The following is a 14779-nucleotide window of genomic DNA, read 5'->3' as shown; positions in this document are numbered from 1 at the left end:
TCTTTCAAAATGTTGCCCCTCCGCTTCCTTTTAAATCTCTCTCCTCACATTAAAAAAAATGCCCCCCCCCCCCCAGTTTTGAGTTCCCCTACGCTAAGCAAGAGCCGTTTTCTAGTCACCTTACCTCCACTCCTCATGATTTTATCAATCTCAATGAGGTCAACCCCCAACCTCCTGTGCTCCAGTGAATAAAGTCCCAGCCTCTCCTTATAACTCAAACCCTCCACTCCTTACAACATCCTCGTAAATCTTTATTAAACCCTCTCTAATAGTATTCTTCCTAATACAGGGTCACCAGAACTGTCCTCAGTACTCTGAAAGTGGCCTCACCAACATCCTGTACAACCTCAACATGATGTCCCAACCCCTCTCCTCAGTGGTGTGAACAATGAAGGCAATGTTGCAAAACGCCGCCTTAACCACCCTGTCTACCAGTGATGCAACCTCCAAAGAACTATGTACCTGAACACCCCCACCCCATGTCTGTCTATTCTATAACACGACTCATGGTCCGATCATTATCTGTACAAGTCCTTGTTTTAGCAAAAATGCAACCCTTTGCTTTTAATAAGCCTCTCTCTCTCAGACAGACACACACACACCCCTCAACACTCTCACACTCGCAGCCTCATACTCCATCACACTCTCACTTTCCCAAGCATTCACACACACACTTCTGCGCACACACACACAAACTCACATGCACACGCTCTCATTCTCTCATGCACACACACACACACACACTACTCTTTGGGGTGAAATTGTATTGGCAGAATTATATTTGCAGATACATTCAATTTTGTTCAAAAAGCACACAATCTGCAGGCAGTCAATGCATGTAATATTTTACAAATTCCGACTTTGGAAACAGAACCAGTCTGATTCAAGATTGGAATACAGACAGACTCAAATCTTACACCTTTAATGCATTCTCTGAGCGGAGATGCCTTTCTTTTATAAAACCTTGTCATCTCAAGAACATTGTTACATATTAATGAACCAAAGCCCACACCCATTCTAAGAGATGAAGACTATCTAAGTTTGTTCAATATATTCTATCAGTTGCATGACACTGATCTTTTGATACAAGTTCTGTGTCTTATGACGCTGTTCCATGAGGCTTATATATTGATGAGCTGAAAATGTGTTGCTGGAAAAGCGCAGCAGGTCAGGCAGCATCCAAGGAGCAAGAGAGTCGACATTTCGAGCTGAGAGAATTGAGTCTTTTCTCATTGGAAAGAAGGCGGTTAAGGGGGGATTTGATAGAGACATAAAAGATGATGAGAGGATTTGATAGGGTAGACAGAGAAAGACTTTTTCCTAGGGTGATGACGTTAGCTTGTACGAGGGGGCATAACTACAAATTGAGGGGTGATGGATTTAAGACAGATGTCAGAGGCAAGGTCTTTACACAGAGAGTGGTAAGGGCGTGGAATGCCCTACCTGCTAAGGTAGTCAACTCAGCCACATGAGGGAGATTTAAACAATCCTTAGATAAGCGCATGGATGATTTTGGGATAGTGTAGGAGGACGAGCTGAGAATAGTTCATAGGTCAGCGCAACATCGAGGGCCGAAGGGCCTGTTCTGCACTGGATTGTTCTATGTTCTAAACTTAGTGCAGGAGGCTGAAAGAAATGAGCAGCTTTAAAACAAAAACCTCTTGGAGCTCAAAGCTTTCAATGAGAGTCTGAGCCCGGTGGTAAGTTCAGGTAACCTTTATTGCAACCCAACTTTGTTACAGTTTCAGATCCCCCCAGCAAAGAGGCAGAGAAAAAGTAGTTGCTTTTTGAACAGCTCAAGGTGAAAGTGCACACACCACACCTCCCCTGTTCCCCCCACCTCACTGTCTTTACTATTGGTCAGCACCAAGCTGTCCCTTTGAAATTGGATCCTTGGTACAGCCATAACCCGGAGGAAGTGTTGCCTCACTCAGCAATTTCAACCCATTCCCTGTCTCCAGTTAAGTTTCTCCCCGCTCCTTTGCCAGGAAGGGGAAGTGTAGAGTCAACCAGACTGCTGTGGGTCTGGAGTCACGTGTAGGCAAGACCGGGTAAAGGATGCAGCTGGAACGACTTGAGTGTATCCTTTCCCACAATGGCGGTTCCCTTCCCTAACAAGGGAGAGAGGGAATCAGATGGGGGCTTTCTCCCCCTACCACCCCCTCCCTGAAATGGTCTCATCGTTAGATTCCGAATTCCACATTTCTGACCGAATACCAATTCTGCCATCTGTCGTGGCGGGATTCGAACCTGGGAGTCCCCGGAACCGGGTTGATATTCTAATCGATAGTGGGACTTGGTCGTCACTCCTTCAATCCCCCTGCGATGGCACGTGAACTCGCTGGTGCGTCCACAGGTGGGAGGAGCAGGTGAAGCCCTTCCCGCACTGAGAGCAGGTGTAAGGCCTCTCCCCGGTGTGGATCCGCTGCTGCGTCAGCAGGGCAGAAGATGTGCTGCAGGTCTTGCCACACTCGGGGCAGCTGAACGGCCTCTCCCCGGTGTGGACACGCTGGTGTCTCCGCAGGGAGGAAGATCTGCTGAAGGCCTTCCCACACTCGGGGCAGCTGAAGGGCCTCTGCCCCGTGTGGACCAGCTGGTGGCTCCGCAGTTGGGAGGAGCAGATGAAGCCCTTCCCGCACTGAGAGCAGGTGAACGGCCTCTCCCCGGTGTGGACACGCTGGTGCATCAGCAGGGTGGAGACGTGGGTAAAGGCCTTCCCACACTCGGGGCAGCGAAAGGGCCTCTGCCCCGTGTGGACACGCCGGTGGGTCCGCAGGTGGGAGGACTGGGTAAAGGCCTTCCCGCACTGAGAGCAGATGTACGGCCTCTCCCCGGTGTGGACCTGCTGGTGGGTCAGCAGGGTGGAGGATGTGCTGAAGGCCTTCCCGCACTGAGAGCAGATGTACGGCCTCTCCCCGGTGTGGACCCGCTGGTGGCTCCGCAGGATGGAGGAGCAGATGAAGCCCTTCCCACACTGAGAACAGGTGAACGGCCTCTCCCCGGTGTGGACACGCTGGTGCCTCAGCAGGGAGGAGACGTAGGTAAAGGCCTTCCCACACTCGGGGCAGCTGAAGGGCCTCTGCCCCGTGTGGACACGCCGGTGGGTCCGCAGGGAGGAGGAATCGCTGAAGGCCTTCCCACACTCAGGAAGGGGAAGTGTAGAGTCAACCAGACTGCTGTGGGTCTGGAGTCACGTGTAGGCAAGACCGGGTAAAGGATGCAGCTGGAACGACTTGAGTGTAGGGCCTTTCCCCCGTGTGGACCCGCTGGTGGGCCAGCAGGTGAGAGGAATGTCTGAAGGCCTTCCCACAGTCGGTGCAGGGGAATGGCCTCTCCCCGGTGTGACCGCGCCGATGAATCTCCAGGGCAGACGGGACACGGAAGCCTTTCCCACAGTCCCCACACTTCCACGGTTTCTCCACAGGGCGGGATTCCTCGGGTTTCTCCATGGCCAAAGCTTCAGCTGCACACAAACACGTGTAGAGCCCCTCCCTGCCGTGAAATTCCCTTTCCAGGCCGTATAACTGTTTCAGGCTCCTCACACAGTGCGCTGCAACAGTGGGGTCTCTCGTCCAGTCCCACTGATGCTGAAAACATACTCAGACAGGAACCAAAAAGCTTTGATTCCTCCCTCAGAAATCACGGTCGAAAATCTTTGCTGGCCCCAGTGGACTGAGTGACTGTTAGACATTGACATCAAAGTGAGGACCGGAGATGCTGGAGAGTCAGTCGAAAAATGTGGCACTGGAAAGTCACAGGGGAGTCAGGCAGCATCCGAGGAGCAGGAGGGTCAATGTTTCGGTTATAAGCCCTTCATCTGTTGATTTTAAAACTTCCCTCTTCAAATCTTCAAAAATCCTGTCAGAATAGATTACAAAAGTCATCACTGTCAGTGCAGGGTAGAAATTCTGAACAAGCAATTCTTTTCTTTTGTTATTCCACAAAATTGAAAGCACCATCCCACTCTCTCTCCCCCTCTGTTCTCACTCCGCTCTAACTAATTCCCCTGAAGGTGCTGATTCAGGATCTTACAGGGACAGAAAAAGCAAAAATGTCAAGACTGACATCTCTCTGAATTTTGGATACCTCCACCTGAAAGTTAATATCTTTCCCAACACTGGGGTCCTGCTGAGAGTGAGCAGGTCTGATTTTGGGAAGCAAAAAAAAAGTGTGTCAATTCAGGGTGAACCTGCCTTTCAGCTTCTTGAGCAAGGACCAGACACAAGATGGTTAACGTCCCCAGGAAGGTGGGAGCAAAATGAGACGTCAAGGCATTAACGCCGACATTAGAGAGAAAGTGAACCTATTGACGTGGCAAAAGTTAGTGGAAAGCCAGAGTCATAGAGATGTACAGCACAGAAACAGACCCTTCTGTCCAACACGCCTGTACTGACCAGATATCCTAAATCAATCTAGTCCCATTTGCTGGTATGTGGCCCATGGTCATCCCCACCCCCTGTCCTGAGACCTTGATGCCTCCAAGCTGACCCTCAAAGTTTTAGTTTGTCCCTCCATTCTTTCCCAGTTGTCTTTTGTAGGTTTTGAAAACTTCCCCAATCCTCTGAGTATAGGATTTGGGAAGTTATGTTGTGGCTGTACAGGACATTGGTTAGGCCACATTTGGAATATTGTGTGCAATTCTGGTTTCCTTAGTATTGGTAAGATGTTGGGAAACTTCAAAGTGTTCAGAAAAAATTTACAAGGATGTTGCCAGGGTTGGAGGATGTGATCGATAGGGAGGCGAGGGCTGTTTCCCCTCAGCGTTGGAGGCTAAGGAGTAACCTATAAAATCATGAAGGGCATGGATAGGATAAATAGACAAAGCCTTCTCCAGGGGAGGGGGTTGGGGGGAAATGAGTCCAGAACTAGAGGGCATATGTTTAGGGTGAGGGGAAAAGATACAAATGAGATCTGAGGTGAAACTATTTCACACAGAGGGTATTACGTGTATGGAATGAGCTGCCAGAGGAAATGGTGGAGGCCAGTACAATTGCAACATTTAAAAGACATCTGGACAGGTGTATGAATAGGAAAGGTTTGAAGGGATATGGGCCAAATGCTGGCAGTTGGGATGAGATTGGGTTGGGATATCTGGTTGGCATGAACGGGTTGAACCGAAGGGTCTGTTTCTAAGCTGTACATCTCCATGACTAGTTGGACCACTTCCCGCTCCTCCGCCCTTGAGCCCCAGTTTTCTCATTTTCCCTCCCCCCACCTTGTCTCAGTCCCAACCCTCGAACTCAGCACCACCTGCCCAACCTGCAATCTTCTTCCTGACCTCTCCACCCCCACCCCCGCTCCCACTCCGGCCTATCACCTTCACCTTAACATCCTTCCACCTATCGCATTTCCAACGCCCCTCCCCCAAGTCCCTCCTCCCTTCCTTTTGTCTTAGCCTGCTTGGCACACTTTCCTCATTCCTGAAGAAGGGCTCATGCCCGAAACATGGATTCTCCTGATCCTTGGATGCTGCCTGACCTGCTGCGCTTTTCCAGCAACACATTTTCAGCTCTGATCTCCAGCATCTGCAGTCCTCACTTTCTCCTCTTGCTAATATACCACTTGCCTTGCTGATTGCTTGCTACACCCGTCTGACAAATGACAGTGACTGGTGTAGAAGGATGCTGAGGCCTCTTTGTCCATCCACACATCATTCCTGATAAAGGGCTCATGTCCAAAACGTTAACTCTCCTGCTCCTCGGATGCTGCCTAACCTACCGTGCTCTTCCAGTACCACAATGTTTGAGCCTGATCTCCAGCATCTGCAGTTCTCACTTTCTCCACATTCAAATACATCTCCATTTCAACAATGCACTTCCTTTCTGCGTTTTTTTTCCACAGCCAAGGCTATAACTTCATATTGTGGTACTGCATTTGCCATTGTCGTCTTCTCTATATCGGAGAGCGAGTGCAAACTTGGGGAACGATTCGCCGAGTATCACAGCTGTGCCCGCAGAGGGCGACCAGACCTCTCAGTAACCACCCATTCCAATTTCCTTCCCACTCCCTTTCTGACATGACCATCTTTGGCCTCCTCCATTGCCACAACGAATCTAACCGCAAATTGGAGGGACAACACCTCATCTTCCGGGCAGCCTGCAGCCCGAAGGACTCAACGTTGAGTTTTCCAATTTCAAAAAACCTCCCTCTCCATTCCCATCCCCGCCCTCCTCCCTGCCACCAACAAGATTCATTCCTCCGATTGACCAACCAGGTCGTACCCTCTGTCTTGACCTTTTCCCACTTCACCCCCACCCCCTTTTCTCTGCAGCTTCTGCACCCAGCCCCAGCCCTGAAGAAGGGTTACAACCGATTCGTCGACTTCTCCACCATCTGATGCCTCCTGCCTAACTATTTTGCCAATTGAGATACAGACCTGGATCAACGTTTCCGGAGTCTGTCCCTGCCGAATTCACTCTTTCCTTTCAGTTGCTGCAAGTCAACAATTGAACCCCAGAATGAAAAAAAAATGGAATAGGGGGCGAGATAAGAGAGTGCCGTACTCACAGATCTGGGACAGAGGAAGGAATGTGCAGTCTGGGTAAAGCTCAATCTTTATTCAGAGAGAGAGGATCAGGAGTCGCAGCTTGAGAAGTTCAGAGTCCAACTTCCGCATTCAGACAATGGGCTGACTCTGATTGGCAGGAGGACCAGGCTCCTTCCGGTCCTCCAATGTTGCCTATTGGTCAATCAAAAGAATGTCTCGCGCCTTTTTTGCGTACAGCGATGACCATGCTCAGTGTTTTGCTGACACTGGCAAACATGCGCAGTATGCTCTCTGGGGATGTTGGTGCTCCTGACAGATTTTAAGTGTCCAAATGCCAGCGGGATGAAAAGATAGAGCCACAATAGCGGCTCGATATTTTATTCCTTTTGCATTTTGTGTGGCTGCTCAACTTTTGTATGTCGTTTCCCCTTGTTGTGGGGGCAAGGCACCGAGACCAGAACTGGAGGGCATAGGTTTAGGGTGAGAGGGGAAAGATTTCTGAGGGTCCGAAGGGGCAATCCTTTCGCACAGAGGGTGGTATGTGTATGGAATGAGCTGCCAGAGGAAGTGGTGGAGGCTGGTACAATTACAGTATTTAAAATGCATCTGAATGCGGATATGGATAGGAAAGATTCAGAGGGGTAAGGGGCGACATGCTGCCAAATAGATCACTAGATTAATTAGGACATCTAGTCAGCGTGGACCACAGGGTTTGTTTCTGTGCTCTACAACTCTGAGTCTATCTTTAGATAGTATGGAAAATAAAGAGCATGAAAGCATGGGAAGGGTTAGAGCATGGAGACTACTGCCAATTTGTTGCAAAGGATAGTGGAAAGCTCTTACACCAATTAGCAGAGTAAGGTTGAGGCTGAAAGGTCACTATGGCAAGATGAGATAACACAGTTAGTAAAGTTAGCCTCACCTGCTAAATATGATTGACAGGACGGGGACAATAAATATTCCGGACATGACATTAAATATCTAATTAATAATGAGTAGAGTCAGCCTGCTTGAGACTATTGATAATAAATATCTAATCATGACATTAGGAAGTCGGGTCTGGAATGCAAGACCGTTGTTGCAAAAGCTGACATTAAATCTCCAACTGTGACATTAGAATAACATTAAGTAGAATGTAGAAAAAACTGTAAGGGCACAAATAAAGAGATAATGGGAACTAACATCACTGGTTTATTGTGTAGCTAGCGTGAGGAACTTTTGATTAATTTAGTTGGAGAAAACACTGCCTCCTCTGTCCAGGAGTAAATGCTGGAAAGGCTGTATTGTTCCTAGGGAGGAGGATGGTCTCTGGCTACACTCTGATATCTATCAGCCAGTAAATGGGGCAGAACTATGGAATTTAATCTCCAGGCAGTCTGGGAAATTTAATAAGAGAAGGAAGGAAGTAATAAATAGTAGATCACTACAGAGTGCTGAGGAACAAAGGGTCCTTGCTGTCCAAGTTCAGAAATCCCTGAAGGTATCAGTATAGGTCAAACTAATTGAACAGCCTGCAGGTTGTGCATTTTTTGAGAAAAATACAATGTATCTGCAAATATAATTCTGCAAATACAAATTCACCCCCATGGATGTACGTGTTTATGTGTGTGAATGAGACAGAGTAAAGTCTATTGCGTGCTGTATATCCCGATGTCTACTTGATAACAGATGCTTTAATTCTGCTGGCGTAAATATTTTTATAAATCATAGCTGTTATAAATCATAAATCCCAGCTAGGACTACACTGTGTGTCTGGATGGTTGACAGGCTGGGGATTGTGGCTTGGGTCTTAATTGACTGAATGTTTTATTGTTCCAGAAGGTGTAGGGGTGGGGGTCAAAGCTTCAGTAGAAATCCAGCAGAGCAGAACAGACCAATATCTTACTCTGTGGGTACAGGGACATCAGAGGACAGAGAAATCAGGACCTGAATCCAAGCTAACACTAGACTTCCCTGTGATCAGTGCTTTGATGGGCAGCGCCAAGCCTCTACCTTCACCTCGCTTCCCATTTGACTATCACCTTGATATTCAGGATCCAATCCTTGTCATCCTGAAGCCATGCCTCTGTAAGGAGTCTCAGATCATAATTATTCTCTTCAATGTGTGCAGTCAATTTTGTTACAATGCACCACACATTCAGAAACATCGTTTTTAGTTTCAAGTTTTGTGATCTTCAGAATCCGGTTTTGATTGCTGGTACATTTACTCACCTTGTCCCTTTCTATCGTTCTCTGATGTTCATTTTCCACATCACTATATTGCTCACCGGCCTTGATTTGGATTGGCCATGCTAAATTGTCCATAATGTACAGGCATGTGAAGGTTAGATGGGGTAGCCATGGGAAATGCAGGGTTAGAGTTTCATAGTAAAAGAAGTAGTAGTTGGCCATTTGGCCCATCGAACCTGCTCCACCATTCATTATGATCATGGCTGATATATGCGTCATCTAAGATCCTACTCCCTGCATTGTCCCAACTACCCTTAATTCCCACACCATGCAAATACCCATCCAACTGTGTTTTGAATATTCTTAATGAAGATGCCTCTACTGCTTCCTTGGGCAGGGAATTCCATAGATTGACTACTCTCTGGGAAAAGCAGTTCCTCCTCATCTCTGTCCTAAATCTACTCTCCTCAACTCAAGGCCTAGTCTCATCCTGGGTGGGGTAGGGCTTCATCCCCACAGTGCAATAAATTCCCACTTTCCACCAAGCTCCCAGATGTACTCACTCACTCAGTTGCTGTCTCACAAACGAAATACTTCATTGTAACTTCTTTTGCTTCCAGTAAGGGCAACCCATCTTGGAAAGCTGCTCTGAAAGTCCAACCACACTTCTGCATTCACCAGAGACAATTCCAGGATAACAGCACAGAAACAGACCCTCCAGCCAAACACGTCCATGCTGACCAAATATCCGAAATTAACCTGGTCTCATTTGCCCATATATCCCTCTAAACTGTTCCTATTCATGTACCCATCAAGATGGGTTTTAAATGTTGTACCTGTTCCAGCCTCCACCACTTCCTCTGGCAGTTCGTTCCATGCATGCACCACCCTCTGTGTGAAAAGGTTGTCCCTCATGTCCTTTTCCCCACTCACCTAAAATCTATGCCACTTTAGTTCTGGACTCTCCTACCCTGGGGAAAGACCTTGCCCCTTATAAAGGTTAACCCTCAGTGTCCGATGTGCAGAAAGTGAGACCTGCAGATGCTGGAATCAGAGTCTAAAAGTGTGGGGCTGAAAAAGCACAGCAGGACAGGCAGTATCGGAGGAGTGGGAGAGTCGACATTTCAGGCCCGAGCCCTTCATCAGGAATGATGCATGGATGTACAAAGGGGCCTCAGCGTCCTTCTCCACCAGTCATCAGACAGATGCACAAGCAATCAGCAAGGCAAGTGGTATATTCGGAAGATGAACTGGGATTAGCAGTGGGGATGTCATCCTGCAGTTAGGGGGTCATTGAATATATCCAAGGCTGAGTTCATCTGTTTTTTGAACAACAGAGTGTGGATTTTTATGTTGTGTGGATGAGGTGATTTTTTTGGTTGACAGTGGTTTATGTGTTGGATGCAGGTACAATAACCACGTTTAAAGTGGAAGGCAAGAAAGTTTTAAGACCACGACAGAACAGTTAGTTAGACAGCACAGAAACGGACCCTTCAGCCCTACTATTCCATGCTGACTATGTTTCAGTGCCACTTGCCAATGTTTGGCCCATATCCCCCCGCACCTTCCCGATTCATGTACTTATCCAAACGTCTTTTAAAGGTTGCATCTGTTCGTGCATCCACCACTTCCTCTGGACATTCATTCCATACATGAACCACTCTCTGTTTATGAAAACCTTTTCCAGATTCTGTCCACTTCGTGGATTCATTTCCCTTTCCGTTCGGTTGGTGCAAGTCAAAAATTGAAGCCCAGAATGAAAAAAAAATGAGAAAGGAGTTGAGAAGAGAGCGGTGTACTGGCGGAGTAAGGAGGTTGCAGTCTGGAACAAACTCAATCTTCATTCAGAGAGAGGAGCAGCACCTTCCGAAGCTCGTGTTCCAGCTTCTGCATTCAGACAACAGGAAGGCTCTGATTGGCAGGAGGACCCATATCCTTCCGGTCCTCCAGGGTTTCCGATTGGCCCACCAAAAGAAAATCGCGATGCGTGCGGCGAGGAGCACGCGCAGTATGCTCTCTGGTGATGCTGCTGTTACTGACAGAATTTGTGTCCAAGTGCCAAGAGAAGTAAAAAAAGAGGAGATCCACCCTTTCTTCCCCCCTGTGATATTTACCTTTCCTACACGCCCCATGACTTTATAAATCGAAATAAGGTCACCAGTCAACTTGTGGTCGTCGATAGGGCGACCAGAAGTGTACTCAGTACTCTACACGTGGTCTCACCAATATCCTGTACAACCTCAATGTGATGTCCCAATTCCTACACTGAACGGTGTGAACAATGAAGGCAAGTGTGCTAAACGCCTCCTTCACCACCCTGTCCAGCAATGATGCAACTTTCAAAGAACTACGTCCCCGATTTGGAGATGCCGGTGTTGGACTGGGGTGTACGAAGTTAAAATTCACACCACCATTGTCCCCCCCAGTCTTTCTCTCACCCCACCCTTTGCCCCCTCCCCCCCACCCCCCGAGTCTTTTTCTCCTCGTACCATGAAATTGGTTCCGACTGTTGTCGTGGATAAAATGTAGAGGACGACCAGGAGACGCAGAGAGTTCTTCAAGAAGTAGGTCGTTTATCTGCAAAGAAAAAGACCGTGACACTCGAAAAGCAGATTCTCGAATGCCCACAAACCTCAGGGTCTGTGGTTTTAAAATATCTTTTTTTAAATCATGTTTGTGTTAGCTTATCAGCATGTCCAACTATATTTATCAACGTACCTCAGTCTAGCTACACAATAAGCCAGTGATGTTAGTTCCCATTATCTCTTTAGTTGTACATTCTACTTCATGTTATTCCAATGTCTCGGTTAGAGATTTAATGTCAGCTTTTGCAACAATGGTCTTTCATTCTAGACCCTACTTAATATTTTCCTAATGTCATGATTAGATATTTATTGTCAGTAGTTTCAAGCAGGCTGACTCTACTCACTAACAATTAGATATTTAATGTCATGTCCCAAATATTTATTGTCCCAATAATGATAGTTAGCAGATGAGGCTAACTTTACTAACTGTGTTATCTCATCTTGCCATAGTGACCTTTCAGCCTCAACCTTACTCTGCTAATTGGTGTAAGAGTGTTCCACTATCCTTTGCAACTGTAGTGGACAGCGAAGAGAGTTACCTCAGATTACAACAGGATCTGGACCAGATGGGCCAATGGGCTGAGAAGTGGCAGATGGAGTTTAATTCAGATAAATGCGAGGTGCTGCATTTTGGGAAAGCAAATCTTAGCAGGACTTATACACTTGATGGTGAGGTCCAAGGGAGTGTAGCTGAACAGAGAGACCTTGGAGTGCAGGTTCATAGCTCCTTGAAAGTGGAGTCACAGGTAGAAAAGATAGTGAAGAAGACGCTTGGGATGCTTTCCTTTATTGGTCAGAGTATTGAGTACAGTAATTGGGAGGTCATGTTGCGGTTGTACAGGACATTGGTTAGGCCACTGTTGGAATATTGCATGCAATTCTGGTCTCCTTCCTATCAGAAAGATGTTGTGAAACGTGAAAGGGTTCGGAAAATATTTACAAGGATGTTGCCAGTGTTGGAGGATTTGAGCTTTCGGGACAGGCTGGGGCTGATTCACTGGTGCGTCAGAGGCTTGGGGGAGAGTGAGCTTATAGAGGTTTACAAAATTATGAGGGGCATGGATAGGATAAATAGGCAATGTCTTTTCCCTGGGGAGTCCAGAACTAGAGGGCATAGGTTTAGGGTGAGAGGGGAAAAATATTAAAGAGACCTAAGGGGCAACATTTTCATGCAGAGAGTGGTACATGTATGGAATGAGCTGCCAGAGGAAGTGGTGAAGGCTGGTACAATTGCAACATTTAAGTGGCATTTGGATGGGTATATGAATATGAAGGGTTTGGAGGGATATGGGCCGGGTGCTGGCAAGTGAGACGAGATTGGGTTGGGATATCTGGTCGGCCTGGACGGGTTGGACCGAAGGGTGTGTTTTCATGCTGTACATCTCTCTATGACTCTATGAACTGGAAATGGTCTCCATGCTCTAACACTTCCCATGCTTTCATGCTCTTTATTTTCCATACTATCTAAAAATAGAGTCACAGAGCTGTAGAGCACAGAAACAAACCCTTCAGTCTATGCCGACCAGATGCCAGCATGTCGCCTCTTATCCCTCTGAATCTTTCCTATTCATATCCCCATCCAGATGATGTAATTGTACCAACCCCCACCACGTCATCTGACAGTACATTCCATACACATACCACCCTCTGTGCAAAAGGATTGCCCCTTAGTACCCTCAGAAATCTTTCCCCTCTCACCCTAAACCTATGCCCTCCAGTTCTGGTCTCGGTGCCTTGCCCCCACAACAAGGGGAAACGACATACAAAAGTTGAGCAGCCAGACAAAATGCAAAAGGAATAAAATATCGAGCCGCAGGGAAAAAGAATTGTGGCTCTATCTTTTTACCCCTGTTGGCATTTGGACACTTAAAATCTGTCAGGAACACCAACATCCCCATAGAGCATACTGCGCATGTTTGCCAGTGTCAGCAACGCAGTGCGCATGCTTACCAGTGTCAGCAAAACACTGAGCATGCTCATTCGCTGTATGCAAAAACGGCGCGAAACATTCTTTTGATGGACCAATAGGCAATCTTGGAGGACCGGAAGGAGACTGGTCCTCCTGCCAATCAGAGTCAGCCCATTGTCTGAATGCGGAAGTCGGACCATGAGCTTCTCAAGCTGCAGCTCCTGATCCTCTCTCTCTGAATAAAGATAGAGCTTTACCCAGACTGCACATTCCTTCCTCTGTCCCAGATCTGTGAGTACGGCACTATTTTGCTCCCATTCCATGTCTTTTTCATTCTGGGGTTCAGTTGTTGACTTGCAGCAACTGAAAGAAAAGAGTGTGAATCCGGAAGGGGACAGACTCTGGAAACGCTGGTCCAGGTCTGTGTCTCAATTTGCAAAATAGACAGGAAGTGGAGAAGTCGACGTTTCGGGTGTAACCCTTCCTCGGGGCTGGGGCTGGGGTTGGCTGGAGAAGCTGCAGATAAAGGGGGTGGGAGTGAAGTGGAGATAGGTCAAGACAGGTAGAGGCTACGACCTGATTGGTCAATGGGAGGAATGCATGGGGTTGCTGGCAAAGAACAAGGAGGGAGGTTTTTTTGAAATTGGAAAACTCAACGTTGAGTCCTTCAGGCTGTAGGCTGCCTGGAAGATGAGGTGTGGTCCCTTCAATTTGCAGTTAGGTTCGTTGTGGTAATGGAGGAGGCCAAAGATGGTCATGTCAGAAAAGGGAATTGTAATGGGTGGTGACTGGGAGGTCTGGTCGGCTCTGTGGACCCAGCTGTGATGCTCAGTGAACCGTTCCCCAAGTTTGCGCTCGCTCTCCCCGATATAGAGAGGACCACAATTGGCAAACACAGGACCACGATATGAAATTATAGCTTTGGCTGTGGCAAAGAAAAACAGAAAGGAGGTGCATTGTTTAAATGGAGATGTATTTGAATGTGGAGAAAGTGAGAACTGCAGATGCTGGAGATCAGGCTCAAACATTGTGGTACTGGAAGAGCACGGTAGGTTAGGCAGCATCTTAGGAGCAGGAGTGTTGACGTTTTGGGCACGAGCCCTTCATCTAGACTGATGTGTGGATGGGCAAAGAGGCCTCAGTGTCCTCCTACTCCAGTCACTGCCAGTTGTCAGACAGATGTAGGAAGCAATCGGCAAGGCAAGCGTTATATTAGCAAGAGGAATTGAGTTCACAAGTGGGATGTCTTCCTGCAGTTAGGGTGTCATTGAGTATATTCAAGGCAGAGTTCATCTGATTTTTTAACAAAGAAGTGGATGTTTGTGGGGGAAGGCGAGAACATGGTTTAAGACCAGTATAGAATGGTTCCAGAGTCATACAGCACAGAAACATTCCCTTTAGTCCAACCTGTCATAGAGGTATACAACATAGAAACAGACCCTTTGGTCCAACTCATCCATGGTGGGACCAACAATCTGGTCCCACCTGTCAGCACCTGGCCCACATCCCTCAAAATCCTTCCCATTCATATACCCAGCCAGATGCCTTTTAAATATTGCAATTGTACTAACCTCAACCTCCGACAACTCATTCCAAACATGTACCACCCTCGGTGTGAAAAGGTTGCTC

At 47.4% G+C, this 14779-nt stretch overlaps 1 protein-coding gene across 1 annotated transcript in view; it reads right to left on the bottom strand.

Annotated features, from left to right (window-relative positions):
* Nucleotides 1–13215, bottom strand: part of LOC132808001 (zinc finger protein 850-like) — a 40200-nt gene extending 26985 nt beyond the window's left edge. The window contains exons 1-3 of the mRNA XM_060821889.1: nucleotides 13192–13215; nucleotides 11146–11233; nucleotides 2318–3189 (exon numbers count right to left, since the gene is read on the bottom strand). Of these exons, the coding sequence (XP_060677872.1) occupies nucleotides 2318–3189; nucleotides 11146–11233; nucleotides 13192–13215 (984 nt within the window). The remainder of the gene's footprint in view (nucleotides 1–2317; nucleotides 3190–11145; nucleotides 11234–13191) is intronic.
* Nucleotides 13216–14779: the final 1564 nt, after the last annotated feature.

Source organism: Hemiscyllium ocellatum (genome assembly GCF_020745735.1).
Source record: "Hemiscyllium ocellatum isolate sHemOce1 chromosome 27 unlocalized genomic scaffold, sHemOce1.pat.X.cur. SUPER_27_unloc_3, whole genome shotgun sequence".
Lineage (NCBI taxonomy): Eukaryota > Metazoa > Chordata > Chondrichthyes > Orectolobiformes > Hemiscylliidae > Hemiscyllium > Hemiscyllium ocellatum.
This window is presented reverse-complemented; position numbering and strand designations above follow the sequence as displayed.